Source organism: Biomphalaria glabrata, chromosome 2, assembly GCF_947242115.1.
Source record: "Biomphalaria glabrata chromosome 2, xgBioGlab47.1, whole genome shotgun sequence".
NCBI lineage: Eukaryota > Metazoa > Mollusca > Gastropoda > Planorbidae > Biomphalaria > Biomphalaria glabrata.
In genome coordinates, this window is record NC_074712.1 from 13,133,737 (window position 1) to 13,154,715 (window position 20,979).

Consider the following 20,979-nt stretch of genomic DNA (forward strand, 5'->3'; position numbering starts at 1 on the left):
GTCTAAATCCTTTCTATCTTTTCTCATGTCAACATTGTAGACATGGCCTAGATCCATAAAATACTATAGCTGTAATAGAGTCGGACAACTTTATTTTTTTTTGAGGGTCTTAAGTTTGTTTTAGGGCTACAATACATACACTACGGTCTAAGTTGGTACCCAAGGAACATTCCTGCCAAGTTTTATCAAGATTGGTCAAGCGGTTTTGATGTCTATAAGTAACATACATCCATACATACATACACCACACATTCTACTTTATAATATAGATAGATATATATATATATAGAGAGAGAGAGAGAAAGAGAGAGAGAGAGAGAGAGAGAGAGAGAAACAGAGAGAGGGAGAGGACACAAATCAGTATAAAAAATACTTATAAGAGGTAGATTTATTTTTTATCATATTATAAAATAATTTTCATTTTCCGTGAGGAAATTTGACGAAGTTCGTTCTATTTTATTTACTTTGTTCCTGGTTGGTCCTCTTGTTCCTTTGCTGAAAGCAGCAGCCGACAAACAGTGACTTGTAAGTGTCCCTAAAGTTTTTGTTCATTGCCACGTAAATGATAAAGTTGTACGAGCTGTTGATGCAGACGATTATATTGATCACCTGATACATGACCTTGCCAAGGTTAGACGGAGCGTCCGAGGTCATGGTGTACGCCATATACTGCGGAATGAACGTCGGAAGTGACAAAAGGCCGCAGGTGACCGTGTACACAGTGCAGACGGCCAGCAACATTTTTGTGGTGCGCCTGGACGATTCGCCGGACGTGGACGACATCTTTCTGCGCTTGGCCGACGCCATTTTAACTTTGACCCCGATGGCGATGCAGCCGACGAGAGTGACGCCTGGCGGTATTTTCATCATAAGGTATGACATGGTTTCCTCCAGTATGGCGACGGTGTTGGTGTTGTGGTAATGGTATGAGGACCTAACAATTAGACCTACGCTCTGGTTTAAACGGTCGCTGAAGCCATAGCTGAAATCCGCGTACATGGATGTGTGAATGAAGAAGACCCACCAGAACGTGCTTATTGTGCTTACAGCGCACCAAGTCCTGACAGGAGTAACGATCTGATGAAACTTCAATGGTAGAAACACAGCCACAAGCCTTTCAAATGTGATCAGCATTGGCAGAGTGAGGGAAATACCCCCGCAGGCGTAGTCCATGTTGTGGAACACGTGGTGCAGGATGTACAGGGTGTATGAGACGCCTTCGCTGTAACGGAACCCTTCAGCGTTCCCGGAAACTTCGTACAGCAGTTTCGGAACGCTGTTGAAGCCAATGAGGAAAGTGAGGTCACTAATGGCCAAAGAGAACAACAAAATGTTTGAACTCTTCTTCAAGCCGTGTCTGCTCAACACCAACATGCTGAAGACATTTCCAGTGATGCCAAAAACAGAAATGGCCGGCGTGACGCCAAACATCAGCACGCGCAAAGCATACAACGTCTGCTCGTCGTCCAGATACTCCTCCACGACATTGATGTCATTCGGACTACTCCCTACTTGAGTATCACCACACCTGGTTCTGTTTGATTCTGCAGTACAATTATACCAATACATTTAGAAATAGTTTCACCAGATAGTCAAAAATATACTTTTTACAAGTATCTTTAAAAATCTTCCCCCGAAATAAGTTATTAGCGATCCAGATTTTTAGGCGTCTTCAATAAATCAAAAATATGCAAACATAAAATCCTTACTATTTTCCTTAACCCTTTATTTAAACGTTTTCGTAAAGAATGTTTCATTTCTCAGATCATTCTTTATTTTACATCAAATAATTCTTTACATTATAAACCAGTTTTATACTTAAATGTTATCATTATTAGTCATATGTAAACACCCACTACGGTATTTATAGACTATCCCCACGTTATAACAATCAATGGAGTCTTCGTCAAACGAGTGGCCAGAATTTGTTTAAAAAGGACAAAATGAAATAAATGATGTTTGCTTTTCATCAGAGACAATCAAACCTACTCTTTGTTTATTTTCCATGTCCACAGACCCAATATAGATTTCCTTTTATCAGTAGCCTAAGAGTATTGGGTTTAAAGCCTAGATGTTTATAAATCTAAGTCTATGTTCAAACAGATAATTATTTTAATTAGTGTCTGCATGTGCGTCTGTTTGGAACAGTGTTTGATAATCACTCCGATGAACGCACTTTAGAACTCTCAAAATAGGTCAATCATTTTAGTTGAATTTTGAAACTCGGGGAAGAAAATATTTTTTGAACCACGAAATTGGGCCTGAACGATCAAGCTGGAATATTGATTCGCTGAACAATTTAAACTCGTCTTTACATAAAAAAATAAATAATGTCTCTTAACTCCAGCATGCTTGACTTCACCTTCATTTTGAAAAACAATTTCATCACTTCATAACTTCTTCCTTGACGAGGCACAAAGTTAAAAACTAATGCAAAGTAATGAACCGAAACAAAGTTTGACTTAGAGATATAATGCGAATGTCCTGCAATCATGTAACCTGTGCAATTTTAAGAGCAAGCATTTTATTTCTAGCGGCCCCCGAAAGGGGGAAAAGACGCTAATAGTTTTGTGTGCCCTGTCTTTCCGTTCGTCCGTCCGTCCCGTTTAGATCTCGTAAACTAGAAAGATAGTGAAAATCCGACATCATAATATTTTAGACCATTCAAAGTTCTGATGCAACGGCTACTTTTTTCTTTTCTGAAAGCGAAAAATCTAGTTTTTTAAATCACTTATGCAAGAAGTTTTTTTCATACCAAATACACAACTTTTACAACTATTCACTATTAATAGCAACAAATACGAGAGGCTTTTTATTATGTATATGAGTTAGATGTAATTTAAAACAACAATTAATAAGTCGTTTTTCATATTATCGCCTGAACAGCAATGAATGAATGAACACATGAATACAGAACACAGTTTTTTACGGAAATGTTTTTTCTTGAGGACTAAGAGATTGACCATTTAAAAAACAATTAGATCAATTAGATATGCATTATAAGACATCAGTTAAGGCCAGGTTTACATTATATTTCCACACAAACTGTCGTTGTAACCTTGTTTTTTTAATGGTTGAAACATTTAGATATAGGCTGTCCAGGCTTAAATTTTGTCAGTTGATTGTTTGATACTAAGATAATAATAATAATTTATTTATAAAGCGCTGTTAACAAACAGATACAAAGATAAGATAATTTTATTGATCCAATCAAATGGAAATTCAGTTTGACTAAAATTGACAATATCAGTGTAACTACTGTACTATAACAGTATAGATGAAAAATTCGAACAACATTCACTCACGAAACACATACACATTCACAACCAGCGCTTTATCAATTTGACTTCTATGTACTTCTGGATGACGACAGCTGATCTTCTAGCACTCTGATCAAAAGTGGGATAAAGGAGTTTTCAAATCTTTCTGTTTTAGTCCTAATGGAAAGGATACGACCACTTCGTTCAGATCTTATGTAACAGTGGTTTAGTGGGTACAGGTTGTCCTTAAGAATCGAGAGTGTTTTGGAAAGGCATCTTTCATGAAAAAAGCTCTTCAAGAGATGGTAGCTGTATTCGAGTGATATGCGATGCTTTTTTAATTAGTCTATTTAGTCTAAGTCTTTGTACCAGTGAAGTATTACCATACCAGCAGGTGATGGCAAAGTTAATTAGACTGCTGATGGTTGCTGTATAAAAAAGTTTTACAATTGTTTTGTCGATGTTAAATTTTCTTAGCTTTCTGAGATAGAGGAATTGCTGGTGAATTTTTGTGTAGAGGTTTTAACAGTATTGCCGTCATTTCAGTTTGTTGTTGATAGTTGTGCCTAGATATTTATATTCTTGTACTTGTTCTATGGTATTTCACAATTCTAAACGCGAGTCCGAACACATCCAAGGGACACAACAATACTTAATAAAACTTGTGAAGACTTCAACTGATGTTTATTTACAGATGGGGATGATCGTTTTGTCTCTCTATCCGTCGTTTCAATGAGCAGTCTATCCATCTTTCTACAAGCCCTAGCCAGAGTTTTCTCCTATCATGTACCCGTATTCTGTAACGTCATTCGTCTGTCTGGCTACGTCATTACTTTTAATGTAGCTAAAAACAATGTTTATTTATTTTAATAAAAAATAACATAATCTATAAACAAAACTAGGTCACTACAAGGCATACAATGACAGAAATTTCGAAACATTTGTAAAAATGTTCAGTTGACATTATAGAAAATGTTTTCAATGAGGATTTTTAAACATAAGATTTCATTTTAAAACTGTGACAGACTGGATCAGTGTTACCATTTACCTGTTGTTAACACACCACATGTTTGATGATTAATTATTTTAATTACTGAGGTTAGATTTCAGTTTTATATCGTACAGGTAAACCTTGTAGGTAAAACAAAAACTAAAGGTGCCCACTTCATCAGTTTCTATGGCCGACTGTTAACAAAGACGTCATGTGGCCAGCACAATAACCAACCGTCTTTGATCCATCCAATTTAAGTCAGGTACCCATTCGAGTTAGATGGACTCAGGGGCGTCCTAAAATCCCAAATTAAATGACAAGGTGATTCAAATATGACACCCCTTGGTTCGTAAGCCAAACGCTTTACCACTCGGCCGCCTCGCTCCACAAGAGTGCCATGTGCATGGCACATAATTCATAAAATGGTGATCTGTCATTAAGCTTATAATTTAGACTTGAACCCTTTAGACGCGTGTGGTAGTTTAGCCTCAAAACACTATAGAGTTGTAATTCCATTTTGTATGCACTCTTGAAAGAAACCTCAGCACTTTAAGGGTTAATTAATGAAAGTCACAGTAAAAATAAAGAAAAAAAAAGCCACAAAACTTTAAAATCAGCTAATAAAAGAAATCACCATCGAGATGAGTCTGCACCTTTTGCATTCCAGGAAGAAGTTACTATAACATAAAATTATGTTAAACATCTAATGACTATAGGAAGAAATAACATTTTGTAAGTCTATTTTATATTATTTTCTAGTCTGTGTTAAATCGGAATATTAATAAAGCAAACATTTCCTCGTTCTTGTGTACTTCGTACTGGCTTCAATGTTTCATTATCTTGACTTCTGTTTGCCATTTTCTACGATGAGCGAAGATCGTCTGCTAGTTTATCCCAGAATGCTCCTCTGTGCTGGGGAAGCTTGGGATACATGATGTAAGTGCTGCTCTTAATGTGGGTCAGTACGCCCATCCCCATTCTTGACGTGGGCAGCTCCTCCAGAAAGAGAAAGACCAAAACATTTCGACCCGTGTTTCTGGCCTGTTCTCTGGCTATCTGTGGGAGAAACATCACAGACAAAAACAATCAACCAGTAAATTCACATTTAATTTAATTTAAATGCAGGGGCCCCCAAGGAGGTCAAGCCCACTGGGCCTCAAATGATGGCAAATTCCTAGTTGGACCAGGTCAGCTATACGTTAACTCATTTACTTAGCAGTGAAGAGCATCGAGATTGTCCAAACATGTATCCTTCTTCTTCTTGTTAGTTCTCATTTTATATGTCGCAGAGTTCAGATCAGTAATCTTATATCTGAGATGAACAGCGCAGTGGTTTCCAGATCAGCCAGTTCTCCGTATAGCTTTTCTTTTATAGGAAGGTTTTGGGGCCAGAGTCTTGTTCGGGCCTCTTGATAAAGTATGCAGCTTTGAAGGACATGGTCAGCATTCTCTGGTGACACTGGTCCCAACTTTTAGCTTCCGGAACATATGTTGTCTCATTCTGTTGTGTCTTGTTCTGAGTCGAAAATTTATGCGTTGGTCATTTAGAGATCGACGAGTATAAAGAGCGTTACAACTGAAAATTCAGTGCCTAGTATTAATTGTTTTTAATTTCGACACAGTCTCTAGTTTCTGGGAATTCGTTGCACATGTTAGGGAAAAAATATTGTTATAGATGTCTGGCTTAAACAAAAGTAAAGGCTGGGTGCTTCTGGCTTAAACAAAAGTAAAGGCTGGGTGCTTCTGGCTTAAACAAAAGTAAAGGCTGGGTGCTTCTGGCTTAAACAAAAGTAAAGGCTGGGTGCTTCTGGCTTAAACAAAAGTAAAGGCTGGGTGCTTCTGGCTTAAACAAAAGTAAAGGCTGGGTGCTTCTGGCTTAAACAAAAGTAAAGGCTGGGTGCTTCTGGCTTAAACAAAAGTAAAGGCTGGGTGCTTCTGGCTTCACGTAATGTCTCTAAGTTAAAGCATGGACTATTTTCAAACATTTTCAGAAGTAGAATGATTAGTCCGCAAAGAAGCTAGCAAGTAGAACAACTGATTTAACTCATTCCCTCCTAATTGACGATGCCAACGTTGATTTGACCCGCCATGAAATAAAATTGATATTTGGGTTTATAAAGTTTAATTTGTGTTATGTAAAAAGAGCTTGATTTCTCCTACAATTCGATACCGAATAAAACATTTTATGACAACGAACAAAAAGTTATGGAAGTTTAAATCCCAAAAGGATAGAGAAATACAAAGGAGCAAAACGAATGAAAATATCGAAACGAGGAAAATAATTCCAGAGAGAAAGAGTTAAAAGACCCACCTGTAGCTCATAGTTGCACCAACGGCTGGCCAGCATGTTCTGAGTGACCACAACTAAAGTTTTCCGACATTTTCTGATTCCTGTGTAGATGTTGTCAGCGATGTAGCAGCCGACTTTAAACTTTTCACCGTGGACATAGACTGTTATGTTACGTTCTTTTAACCTGGGACACAGTTCCTATGAGATGGGGGTGGGGGGGGGGGAGAGAAGATATTAACAATGAAGGAGATTCAATGATTCCATTCTACCAAACTGAATGACGCTATGTATGTCGGTCATACTAATTACGTTGTCTAAAAAAACAACAACTATTTTTAATATTAAAGAAAGAATTCATTTTTATGTTTGCTTGTATACTTCTACTGCTTAGTTTGATGGAAAATGTAAAAAAAGTGGGTTCCGTCCAAAATCTTATGTGAGCGTTACAATTTGCAAGATTCAAAAATGGGAGAGCTGCCAAATAAGAGCCTCTCAAATATTTTGATTAGGAACTAAAAAAGAAAAGAGTAGACAGATAGTGGAAATAAAACCACATGTACTTATTAATTAACCCTTAAAACGCTTGTGGTAGTTTAGCCTCTAAACATCAGAATTGTAATTCCATTTTGTATGTACTCATTGTAAAACAGCTCAGCACTTAAAGAGTTAAGGTGGGAAGAAGGGAGGGGAGAGAAGTGATGCTCGAGTTCAATGTAATAGAGTTCGAGGCCCAACAGAACGTCTGGGCAAGAGTTTACTTTGGGGACTGTCTATAATTATTGTTACAAAAACAAAGGCAGGGCCAAATAAACAATATACAGCCTAGGGGTAAATCTTCGGACATGGACATATTATATATATTATACTATATTACAGAGAGAGAGAGAGAGAGAGAGAGAGAGAGAGAGGCTCGGTGGCTGAACGATAAAGCGCTTGGCTTCCTAACCAGGGTTCTCGGGTTCGAATCCTGGTGAAAACTTGGTTTTCAAATTTCGGGATCTTTGGGCGCCTCTGACATCCCTGGGAACAGTAAGAGCGGTTGGTCCGTGTGCAGGCCAAATGACGCCCTTCGTAACCGTGGGCCACAGATACGGATGACCTTTATATCATCTGCCTTATAAAACGGCTAAGTCTTAGATTATTGAAGGCCCTAGGTGAAGTAAATGCCGTGGCCCCAAATGAAATAGAGCAATAAAAAATAAACAGCAAAAAAATATTGCGCAATTCATTTCAAAACTAGTGAATGTTATTTATCAGATAATATAAGAGTTACAAAGGGCACAAGTTTCAGTATGTCTTCTTTAAAAGATGTTTGAGCCTTGTGCTCGGCCCCACCAATCCGGGGCTCTATTTGTTAGCACTAGCTTGTAATAATTAATCTAATTAATTATTACCCTCTATATTCTACAAGACCTTAACTCAAGATATTCTGTTTGCGTTGATACAAACTCGTGTGCTAAAGATAGCATCATTTTCAATAAGCCTCAAACATCAACGCCACATACCAAGCGTCAAGAGAACGTGTTCAGATGCCAATCACGTGTCCATGACAGGCAGCTGAATGCTTAAATGAAAATGGAATTCAGGTAAGCTTACATAAAATGATAAAATTGTCAGGTAAGCTTACATAAAATGATAAAATTGTCAGGTAAGCTAACATAAAATGATAAAATTTTCAGGTAAGCCAACATAAAATGATAAAATTGTCAGGTACGCGAACACACAATGATAAAAGTGTCAGGTAAGCTGACATACAATGATAAAAAATAGGTATAGTCTAGCATTGGATGAGGATGCGAAAGTCTCATTATTCAAGTCAGATAAGACCGCGGGATATACCCCTGCCTTATTTATTTTTTTTATTTGTAAGTTCTCATAAGTCACAAGTATTAAATCATAAACAAATGAAGTGACTAACACAAAAATATAATAATAGTAATAGAAATATTATTTAATAGCAGACATATTACCTAACTATGGAAACCACCAGAGACATATATGTTATAGGGATATACCCTTGCCTTAACATTAAAGAGAAACAGTTAACAAATAATTATGAATAGGAAAGATTTTGATGTGCGGATTTTTTATTTTATTAGATACTCATTTTATTTAAAGTTGTGTGTTTTTTAGTTATCAAGTGCTCTACCATTCTTGAGATGAATATATACACCTCTATTCATTACACTTATATTTTCGTTAATTCATCGCAAGATGGCAAGTCTTATTTACATCCATTTCGGAGTAATTTTTTTACTTCTTAAAAGCTTTAAATGACTTGAGAGAAGTAAAAAAAAATCACAAAAAGTTATCTCCCTTTCCCTGTTAGGTTTACACAGGACTAAGAAACACGCTCATTCGATGAGGAGATGAGCAAAGCTGAAAATCAGATCATTCGCGATGGTCTGAAGTTCAAACCAAGCCTACTGCCACCCCTACTAGTGCGGATTTAAGGGTGTTCAGGTGGGGGCTACAGCTCTGGACCTCCACAAGAAAGGGGCTTCTACAAAAGAGATTAAAATTATATCCGAGTTTCGACGGGTTTATTATTTATTTATTTTTTTCGCCTTTTTACGGCTGGCAAAAATGTCGTGATTAAGAAGTGTACGCATATAGAATATTCGGAATAAGTAGATATCTTTATTCATAAGTGGATCTTTACTAAAGCTTTCAAAAAAAGTGAAGCGGTCTCAATAAAAATCCTTCCCGGGACCACCACTTACTTACATCTGTCCCTGCCCTCTACCGTCTTTTTGGAGGTTTGGACTTGGACTTGGACTTGGACTTGGACTTAATCATCCTTGTCGAACCTTCTAAAAGAAACGCACAAATGAGTAGGTGTCACATGCAAACATAACAACAGTCCTCAAACCTTCACAACAAAGTCAATGTCCTTGGAGGCGTAGCAGACAAAGACGTCATACTTGAATTGATCACTATCCATCTGCTGATTGGAGGATATTTTTAGTTTAGCCGCATGGTACCAATACCTTAAAGTCCACCTAAGAGGATACATTCATTTACATTAATATTGAAACTCTAATAAGCAAGAAAAAAAAAGCTTATATTAAGCGTAATTTTACTACTTAGTTTGGATCAGTCATGTATTAAATAGATCTAGACTGACAAGCCTACTCGAAACGTCCTCAATCTAACGCTCTAACCACTGTGCCTGGGTAGTGCTTATGAAAATAGAAGGTTTTTTGGTTATATATTGTTAGTTTCAAACTTTAAAGCGGCCACCTTTTTCTCTGTACAAAGAATAAACTGGACTAATTTAACTTATACCACTACATCATTCAAGTACATTTTTTTCAAGCAATTTCTTTCCCTTGTTCAATACCAAACAAAATAATTCATAAATTAACAATAGTTAATTAACTAATTGTCTTTTTTTACTTAATTATTGTTTTCTTTTCAGGTAAAAGAAATAATTGAGCAGAATTTTAGCTTGATCCGAGATTGGGTGTTGGAGAAATAACGTGAACAAACTTTTTACTAGACAGACAGACAGACAGACATGTTGAGTTGATAAAAGTTTTATAAAAAGAAGAGAAAATAATCAAACTATTATCATGTGTTATTATTGATGACAATAATTTTCTGTTCATATTGCCAAGACTGTTTAACACTGGACATATAACACAACTAGCTCTGGAACTTGACAACTGGATTTCAAAAAACTTGATAGCTTGTACAGTTGAATGACTTAACAGCCTAATACTGTACAACAAGCAACATAACGCGTCTAACTGTACAACTGTTGTACTGTTCCGAACACCTACTGGACTCTATATGCCTCGTCCTAAACTCCACTGCACTCAACTTTATTGGACCACTTGACTCTGTCACTCTCTGTCTCTCTGCCACTCTCTGTCTTTCTTTTTATATTGGGTCCCCGAAGACCTTCTTGAAAATGACAGAAATGCTGTCGCCAGTCCTTTCTTGTGACGACCACATGACCATAGCGTTCACAACAGTACTTTGTTGAAGGGCCGTCCCTCGTTACGGTTGAATTTTGTCACATTTCATTTATGACATGAACCAAATATACAGAAACAATATAGCGAAATCAACCTGTGTTTTTATCCCGTGACCAACAAGTTTCAGATTTTTTGTTTTCAGAAAAGTTCACGATATTTAATGCCAAACTGTAAGATTAAAACAATATATAGAGACTTTCTCAATGGTATAAATGTCAAGTTTACATTCATTCCCTATATTGTCCTCGATAGATTCAGCCTATTTCTTGTTGGTATTTATGCTTATTGTTGAAATAGACTTAGTGGGCTCACAGATCTCGTTGCAAATAAAGTTGTTTATCTTAGTCTCACATTGACATTTTTATACAAAGCTTATTTCAAGTCTGTCTGTCTGTCTAAGAGGACTATGGTACACGTGTGTACACGTTATTTCTCTTTAAGCAATCATTTTTTGTATCTAATCTAAAGTAACCAATTATTCAATTTATTATTGGTAATTAGTTATTTTATTTGATGTCGAATAAGAGAAATACTTTACTTTATTGAGAAATATAGTTCTAAGTGAGAAGTTCAATCCCTTAGATAAGATTGGTTTTGTTAGGTTTTTTTCTAAATTTAAAGTTATATATATATATATATATATATATATATATATATATATATATATATATATATATATATATATATATATATATATATATATATATATATATGTATATGTATTGGTCGTTCTATAATATAAATTTTCTGAACTTTCTACGGTTCTTTAATCTTTGGTTTTTGCTAATTCATTAGATACAAAAAAAAAAAAAAAAAAGAAAATACATTGTTGTCTTGTGGTGTTCCCAATCCGTATCATTTAGTTACTGTCAGAATGCAAGACAGTCTGGTTCGAGGATTAGCAACATACAGAAAGGGAAACTAGATCTTTAATACAGAAATTAAGAACTCTTAAAGTTTATTTCTAATATCTTCTTATTATATTATCTTTTGATAAAACTCTTAAATTTTGTATATGTGGATATCCTACATAGTTAGGTAGGCAGACATACAGGCAGACAAAAAGATAGATAGATAGATAGATAGATAGATAGATATAGATAGATAGATAGATAGATAGATAGATAGATAGATAGATATAGATAGATAGATATAGATAGATAGATAGATAGATAGATAGATAGGTAGATAGATAGATAGATATAGATAGATAGATAGATAGATATAGATAGATAGATAGATAGATAGATAGATAGATAGATAGATAGATAGATATAGATAGATAGATAGATAGATATAGATAGATAGATAGATATAGATAGATAGATAGATAGATAGATAGATAGATAGATATAGATAGATAGATATAGATAGATAGATAGATAGATAGATAGATAGATAGATAGATAGATAGATAGATAGATAGATAGATAGATATAGATATAGATAGATAGATAGATAGATAGATAGATATAGATAGATAGATAGATAGATAGATAGATAGATAGATAGATAGATAGATAGATAGATATAGATAGATAGATAGATAGATAGGTAGATAGATAGATATAGATAGATAGATAGATAGATAGATAGATAGATAGATAGATAGATGTAAAACTGAAAGATCGTTGTTGATTTACTTTTTTGTTGACTGGCCGACTATACCTGAATCTATAAATAACTGCAGCCAATAAAATCAGCATGATTAGCAGAGTCACACAACTAACCACAGTATACAGTACGGCTTGACTGCTACAACTATGAACTAGTCTCTTGACGACATCTTCATAACCGCCTGGTTCCACCCTGACAGCTCTGTCCGAATCAGGGAACTTGCAGTAGTACAGATACAAATCGCTTCCGAATACTCTCGTGTTTACGACCCACTGAAGAAAGTCCAGATTCTCGCACCCACACGAGATTGGGTTTTGTCGCATGTCCAAGGTGACGTTGACACCTCGCTCGAGCAAGCTACTGATGTGGTCCGTTAGGCCAGTCGGAAGTGTCTGGATGTCATTTTTGTGGAGATCAAGATGGCGTAACTTGCGCATATGCGTGACGTTGAAAGTAATGTGATCTAAACGATTTACCGACAAGTCAATTACCTCTATGTCGGCCTGGCCTTGAAACACTCCCCAGCCCAGGTAATATAAATTATTAAACGAAAGATTAAGAACTTTAAGGTCAGTGAGCTGGGAAAAGATTAAGCCGTTTTTGTCGTTGTTGAGGCAGTCCCCAAGTAGGTTCTGAAACAGGCTCAGGTGTTCCAAGCTGGTGAGGTTGTTGAAAAACTTAGCACTGATCGTTTCAATGTAAGAGCTGGATAAGTTTAAGACCTTCAGGTTGACCAAGCCTGTCACGGGACCAATTAGTTTCGGAAAGTTGTTACTGCTGACGTCCACATACTCTAAAGCGTTGTTGGGACAGAAAGTGATGTTGGTGACAACGTACGCCATGGAGAAGCTGCGCATGGTCATTCTCTTCAAAACAGGAGGCAGTGGAAGCTTGAAATCTGTTTGATTATCTTCCCAAAACTGGTCACCACAGCTACCCTGCTTTTCGTTGTCAGTAACTTCCTTGTCTATTGACTGCGGTGTTTGGCAGTGGAAACGTCTATCTGGAAAAATATAGGGGAACTCCACAGGCATGAAGAATCCGTCCAAGTGTAAATTTTCCAAGTTGATCAACTGTCCCATGTCTTTCCAGTAGGAACCAAACATAATTTTATTATTAGTGAGGTTGAGACTTCTCAATGTGGGGGGAAGCTTCAGTAACGCCTTCTGTTCGATCATCTCAATCTCATTGTACATGGCCTCTATCACTTGAATGCTGGTGTTCCAGAAATATCTCAGAGTGTGGCCATAGACAACAACACAAGGGGTAAAGCGAGACACGATTCTTTCGATCTTCAAACGATGAATGCTTTTACTGTTTCTTAGCCCGTACATCATGTCTCCAACAGCCTCTAAGCCCAGTTCAAAATTGTTGGTCAGGTCTAAAAACACCAACTGAGTCAAAGGCGCGAAAGCGTCTTTCTCCACAAAGGAACCAGTGATGCCACATTCCGAGATGTTCAGATACTTCACGTGAATGACGTGCCTGAATGTATCATTCTTTAAGGCTGTCATTCGACAAGAACCAGGATAGTAGCCAGCTAAAGTCAAGTTAGTTAACTTTTTTAAAGCACGAAAGTAGCGGCCAAAAACTTTATTCCTTAACCCGTCCAAAGCGAGATTTGATAGATTTGGCAAGTAAGACAAAGCGAAGTCTGGGTACTTCAGATCAGGGTTGGTTGTGTTCGGGTTATTACCGTTTAGTATTAAAGTCGTCAGAGTTCTCCCCAAAGGAGAAAAGACTTGGGAATCATTCAGCTGTGAATCCATGGCTATTCTATTTCTCTGTAAATTTAAACTCACCAGTTTGTTAAGTCCTTCAAAGACGCCAGCGGGTAAGGCTGTGATGTAGTTGTGCTTAATCTCCAGAACCTCCAGATCTGAGTAATTGGCGAAGACCCTTGGATACAATGCAGTGTCGTTAAGCTCATTATGCTGTAGTACTAGATAGCTGATGTTTCGGGGTAAGTCTTGCGGTATCCCACTTAATTTCGTTTTGAAACAATATGCCAATAATTTGTGTGTTTCACACTCACAGATGGAGCAGTTCCCTTGAAGATACAGACTTGTGCAAGCGTAGACCCAGCTACAGTCTGCAGCTGTGTGATTGTGAACTGATCCAAAACCTTTTGGGTTGCCCAAATTACGATTTACAAAATGGAATTGTAGAGGCTCACGGTCAATTAAAAAATTAGTAGTTTGGTCAACATTGACGTCTGTAGTTTGGTCAACAATGACATCTGTAGCTTGGTCAGCTGCAATATTTGTAGTTCGGTCAACTGCTACATCTGTAACTTGGTCAAATGTATCATATGTAGCTTGTTTAGTTGAATAACTTACTTGTTGTTTTAATGTTTTACCTGTAGCTACATCAACGTTGGAATTTTTGATTTGGTTGATCATAGTTTCTTTTGAATTGTTAATTCTAAAATGTGAACCATTGTCAACTTTAGCATGCGTGGCTTGGTCGATTTCATAGGTTAGAGTTTTGTTTATAGAGTTTTGCTCATGTTTCAGATGTTCTTCAGTTTCATTGCCTAGTTTAAAATTCATCTTAATGTCTGACATCTTCGTCCTTGTGTTGGCGCTGTGGCATACAACGATCAAACAGAACATGATTGCAGAGTTGATTGAAAACATTTTATTGAGTCACAAGGTCACAATGTTATCTTTGGAGAAGAAATAAAATATGTAATTTAAAAAAAAATGTCTGCGAGTTTCGAAACAATTTATTAAAGAAATATTAAAATATCCATATCAAAGTTAAATACTAGCTACTAGTAACAATGGGGGCGTGGTGGTTGAATGATTAAGCGCTTGGCTTCCGAACTAGGAGGTCCTGGGTTCGAATCTCGGTGAAGAGTGGGATTTTTAATTTCGGGATTCTTAAGGGCGCCTCTGAGTCCACCCAACTATAATGGGTACCTGACTTTAGTTGGGGAAAGTAAAGACGTATGGTTGTTGTGCTGGCCACGTGACATCCTGCTCGTTAACCGTTGGCCAAAGAAACAGATGACCTTAACATCTTCTGCCCTATAGATCGTATCGTCTGAAAGGGGAACTTTACTTTTTACTTACTAGTAATCATGTTCATATTTAACTTCATATTATAGTTTTTGTTATTGTATGTGTTAAAATAGTTTAGTGTTATTCTTCTGAAACATTTTATATTACATGCATTGAACATATATATATATATATTATAGGAACACATACATTGAATACATATATTATAATAAACAATAAGTGATTAAAATATTTATACAAGTAAACACCGCCAAAACCTCGGGACTCGACAAAGTGGCAAACTTGTAAAGTTATGTGCGGAACAACTGGCGTATATCTTTTGTGCTATATTCAACAAGTCCTGGCAAACGCACAAAATACCTTCCATTTGGAAGACATCTGAAATAATTCCAGTACCCAAAAAGAAGATCATTGCTTCCAGCAACGATCTACGTCCCGTAGCACTTACATCAATTCCAATGAAGTTCCTGGAGAAAATGATTTCAAACATCTATTGAAAGAGTCGAAACACGCCTCGATCCGCACCAGTTTGCTTACAAACCGTCAAGAAGTACAGAAGATGCAATACTATTTATGCTGAATTGTCTATACCATTATCTTGATACTCAGAGACACTACGCCAGAGTATTATTCGTAGATTTTTCATCTGCATTCAACACCATCCAACCACATCGCATGATACAAAAACTTTCTGAATTGAACGTTAGCAAAAACATACAAGCTTGGAGTCTAAACTTTCTTATCAAACGCCCACAATATGTAAAAGTGAACGGGCATGTGTCAGGCACGAGAGAACTTAGCACTGGAGCGCCGCAGGGGTGCATCCTGTCACCAGTATTATACACAAATGACATTCAGAGCTTATCAGCTGACACTCCCATCATAAAATTTGCTGACGACACAGCAATCATTAGCCTTATTGCAGGTGACGAAAGTCTGTACCATTCAACAATTAACACCTTTTACCAATGGTGTATAGATAACTTTCTAATTTTAAATGTTCAGAAAACTAAAGAAATGATTATTGATTTTAGGAAAAACAAAGACCATATTGCAGAAATTCAGACGAACAATCAAACCATAGAACAAGTACAAGAATATAAATATCTAGGCACAACTATCAACAACAAACTTAAATAATGACAATACTGTCAAAGTCTATACACGAAAATTCACCAGCGACTCTTCTTTCTCAGAAAGCTAAGAAAATTCAACATAGACAAAACAATAATCAAACTTTTCTACACAGCAACCATCAGCAGTCTAATTAATTAACTTTTCCATCACCTGCTGGTATGGTAATACTTCACTGGCACAAAGACATAGACTAAATAGACTAATTAAAAAAGCATCGTATATCACTCAAGTACAGCTACCATCTGTTGAAGAGCTTTTCCAGAAAAGATGCCTTTCCAAATCACTCGCGATTCTTAAGAACAACCTGCACCCATTAAACCACTGTTACATAAGATCTGAAAGAAGTGGTCGTATCCTTACCATTAGGACTAAAACAGCAAGATTTAAAACTTCCTTTATTCCACTTTCGGTCAGAGTGCTACAAGATCAGCTATCGTCATCGAGAAGTACATAGAAGTCAAATTCATAAAGCGCTGGTTGTGAATGTGTATGTGTTTCGAGTGTGAATGTTGTTCGAATTTTTAATCAAAATTATTTTTGTACAGTAGTTTCGCTGAGCTTGTCAATTGTAGTCAAACTGAATTTCCATTAGATTGGATCAATAAAAATTATCTTATCTTATAAGGACACATATTTTGAACAAATATATTGTACAAGACACATACAATGGACACACACGTTGTATAGGACACATACATCGTACACATATATTCTACTGGACACATATAGTGAACACATAAATTGAATAAGATATATACGTTGGACACATACATATACAACACATAAATTGTACAGGACACGAACAGTTGACATATACATTGTATACAACACATACATTGGACACATACAATACACACATACGAACAGCACAAAATGCTCTAGCTAAATTGAATTCATATTTTCTTTCACCGCTTGTATAAAACTAAGTCCATTGTCTTGACGTAACGTGCGGTAAGGACAAAGTACCTACCTAGCTCAAATGTAGACACATTTAAAGAACAGATAAAGGAACATGTGGAGGATGGACTTCATTTACAGACAGTTCCTCTCCTTGTAAAGTAAGCTAATAGAATGCTTGTCTTAGAAAATAAAAATACAAATTTATCGATGCAGCGTTTCATTTTTATTGAGAAAATTTGAAATAGTTTGTTTTGTTGTTTTTTTCAGGAGGCGCGGTGGCTAAGCTTGGCTTCTGAATCGGGGGGTCCGGGTTTGAATCCTGGTGAAGACAGGTTTTTAATATCGGAATTTTTGGGCGCCCCTTAGTCTATCCTGACATAAGTTATGGAAAAGTAAAGGCGGTTGGTCGTTGTGCTGGCCACATGACAGGCTCGTTAACCGTAGGCCACAGAAACGGTTCCACGACAATTCGTTCACTGACATTTCGTTCACCGACAAATCGTTCACGACTTTTCGTTCACGCGACTATTCGTTCACCAGACATTTCGTTCACCCGACAATTCGTTCACGCGACTATTCGCTCACGGACTATTCGCTCACAGACAACTTGTTCACCGACAACTTGTTCACCGACAGTTGGTTCACGACAAATCGTTCACGGCACGGACAAATTGTTCACAGACAAATCGTTCACTGGATAGTACCATATTGTTTATATTATATATTCTCGTCGCGTGTTTAATTTATTTACATTAAAGCTTTTGTAGCTATTATTTCCAAAAACAAAAACTTTCTAGAGATTAGGTCTAATCCGAGTTTATTTAATTTCGTTGTTGTTAATATTTTGTTAATGAGGACAGTATGTGATTAAAATTATACTTAAAATGAAAAAAAGAGATCTTACAAGCTAGCTGAAAAATTTAAATGGGCCCTCACTTTTCTATAGGTAACATTTTTATTTTCACCTTTAATATACCTTTACACACACACACACACCCTCTTTTTTTTTTCATCTACCGGGAATCTACCCATTCATCTGGATACTCTAGTTAACACCTAGTTGAGTGCTAGACAGACTGGCTCCTCTGGAAGTAATAAAACTTTATTGGACATTGCCTATACGCATGTTGAATCTGTTAACATTGAAAATATCTACTAGACATTAGTATAATACTTTCCATCAAGTTTAAAAGGAGTTCTATTTTATTTTTATTTTAGTTAGCTTGTTTCTATATGTGACCACCGATTGGTAGATTAATTTGATTGCTTGGACTTCAATTACACATTTATTGAAACAATTTTTTTTAGTTGTATTGCGATAAATTTTTAATTTTTTGATAGGGAACCAATATATTTTCTAGTATTGTATATGTAATTAGTTGGTTTTTTTTTAGATGTCTTAATTGATAAGTATTAACCTTAGATCTGTATCTAGTATGTGACGTTCAGAGTTGAACAGTGAAACCATATATTGTACCAAATCTAGTACCATTGTTAAAAATCTAAATTCTCTCGTAAAAACACTGAAAGGATTGTTGAAAAAATACAAGCGTGTCTGAGCTAGCCAGGAAAACCAGTGACTTGGCAGAATGCATGACGCGTAGGACGTAATCATCTTCTTTTTTGAAGAAACGTCTGTATTATATAAGATAAGATTTGTTTTTGTTAATAAGATATCAATAAAATGGGTATGTTAATTAAACATCTGGACCGCTATTAAGAAGATAAGCAAATATGGGTAGGTCGAACTAGACTACATGATGGACATGCGTGTAAAAGAAGGCCTACATGTTGAAAGTAAAAATGTTACCTATAGTAAAGTGAGGTCCCATTTAAATGTTTCAGCATGCTTGTAAGATCTCTTTTTTCTTTTCAGTATAATGTTTTATCACATACTGTCCTCATTAACAAAATATTAACAACAAACAAACAAAAATTTACAAAGAATTTCGGATCAGGCCCGATCTCTAGCAATTTTTTGTTTTTGGAAATATCCAGTGAACGATTTGTCTGTGAACAATTTGTCTGTGAACGAATTGTTAGTGAACGATTTGTCGCGTGAACGATTTGCCGTGAACCAACTGTCGGTGAACAAGTTGTCGGTGAACAAGTTGTCTGTGAGCGAATAGTCCGTGAGCGAATAGTCGCGTGAACGAATTGTCGGGTGAACGAAATGTCTGGTGAACGAATAGTCGCGTGAACGAAAAGTCGTGAACGATTTGTCGGTGAACGAAATGTCAGTGAACGAATTGTCGTGTCCCCCACAGAAACAGATGACCTTTTCATCATCTGCCCTATAGAGTACAAGGTCAGAAAGGGAACTTTACTTTTTTGTTGTTGTTTTTTTGTTTGTTTTTTAAACCGTTGCTCTTTCCTTAAACACTTAAAACACAGAAAAGTTCATTGGTGATTTGCACGATCTACTAAGCAATGTCAAGGACTCTCACTTTGAACTTCAATGTTGCCGAGTTACAAACCAAAGAACTTGGACAATTTGATTCCGAGGGGATTTCAAGAGCGAAAATAATTATATAACTAACAACAAATTTGCTTTTCAACGCTTCCTGGATACACAAAATTCTAGCTATTTATAGTTTTCAGGACATGTATGAAAATCTCTAATTAAAATGTAAATAATAATTTTTTAAAAATCTTACATTGTTCTAGTTGACTTTTGTCAATCATCAAAATGGTTGATGAATCGTAATCTCCGAGTAGAGAAGTGCTCTAAGGGAAACTGTAGCACCACATTGTGGGGAAAAAAAACACATCTTTTATGAAAACAACAAATTTTGTGGCGAGTTCCAGATGTTCATCAAGCCCATTGTTTTCTAATCACTAACTTCTGCTAAGTGGAGAGACCGCGAAATGTAACAGTAGTGGAGCACTTCAGAACTAGGTCATAATGGAGAATCAGAATCCTGTAGAGCTTTATAATAACAGTTCCGTTCAAGTGGCCTATCGAATGAAAGTTATTTAGTTCGTAAGGTCAAAGTTTAATTTCAATTGTCGTCTTCCCTTCTGTGACTGAATCTATTGTATATATCTATCTCCTTGAATCAGCGTGTTAAACTGTTGAATCGCCTTCTTGGTTGGTTAGTTAATATCATTTGGCCAACTTTGTAAGACTATTTGGGTTTGTCTTATTGTTTCACGGGTATTTGAAAAGAGGCACTGTGGTAGTTCGTTGGAAGATACACTAAATACTTATAACTCAACTCATAAACATGCCAAAAGTACCTAGAAACATGAGAAAACATGTTTTAAGCATGACAAAAGTACCTAGAAACATGAGAAAACATGTTTTAAGCATGACAAAAGTACCTAGAAACAGAGTGAGAAAACATGTTTTAAGCATGACAAAAGTACCTAGAAACAGAGTGATAAAACATGTTTTAGGCATGACAAAAGTACCTAGAAACAGAGTGAGAAAACATGTCTTAGGCATGACAAAAGTACCTAGAAACAGAGTGAGAAAACATGTCTTAGGCATGACAAAAGTACCTAGAAACAGAGTGAGAAAACATGTCTTAGGCATGACAAAAGTACCTAGAAACAGAGTGAGAAAACATGTCTTAGGCATGACAAAAGTACCTAGAAACAGAGTGAGAAAACATGTCTTAGGCATGACAAAAGTACCTAGAAACAGAGTGAGAAAACATGTCTTAGGCATGACAAAAGTACCTAGAAACAGAGTGAGAAAACATGTCTTAGGCATGACAAAAGTACCTAGAAACAGAGTGAGAAAACATGTCTTAGGCATGACAAAAGTACC

The 20,979-nt window shown here is 36.4% G+C and overlaps 2 protein-coding genes across 2 annotated transcripts; both read right to left on the reverse strand.

The window, feature by feature from the left end:
* Positions 1-456: 456 nt before the first annotated feature.
* LOC106071014 (probable G-protein coupled receptor B0563.6) lies at positions 457-1,569 on the reverse strand. Its single transcript, XM_013231039.2, has one exon. The coding sequence runs from the start codon at positions 1,567-1,569 to the stop codon at positions 457-459; it is 1,113 nt and encodes a 370-aa protein (XP_013086493.2).
* A 1,611-nt stretch (positions 1,570-3,180) lies between these two features.
* On the reverse strand, positions 3,181-20,091 carry LOC106071015 (toll-like receptor 4). The gene is made up of 5 exons (XM_056019157.1): positions 19,862-20,091; positions 12,193-14,809; positions 9,414-9,543; positions 6,563-6,739; positions 3,181-5,307 (listed from the first exon to the last, which is right to left on the reverse strand). The coding sequence occupies exons 2-5, from the start codon at positions 14,778-14,780 to the stop codon at positions 5,113-5,115; spliced, it is 3,090 nt and encodes a 1,029-aa protein (XP_055875132.1). The 5' UTR covers positions 14,781-14,809; positions 19,862-20,091; the 3' UTR covers positions 3,181-5,112.
* Positions 20,092-20,979: the final 888 nt, after the last annotated feature.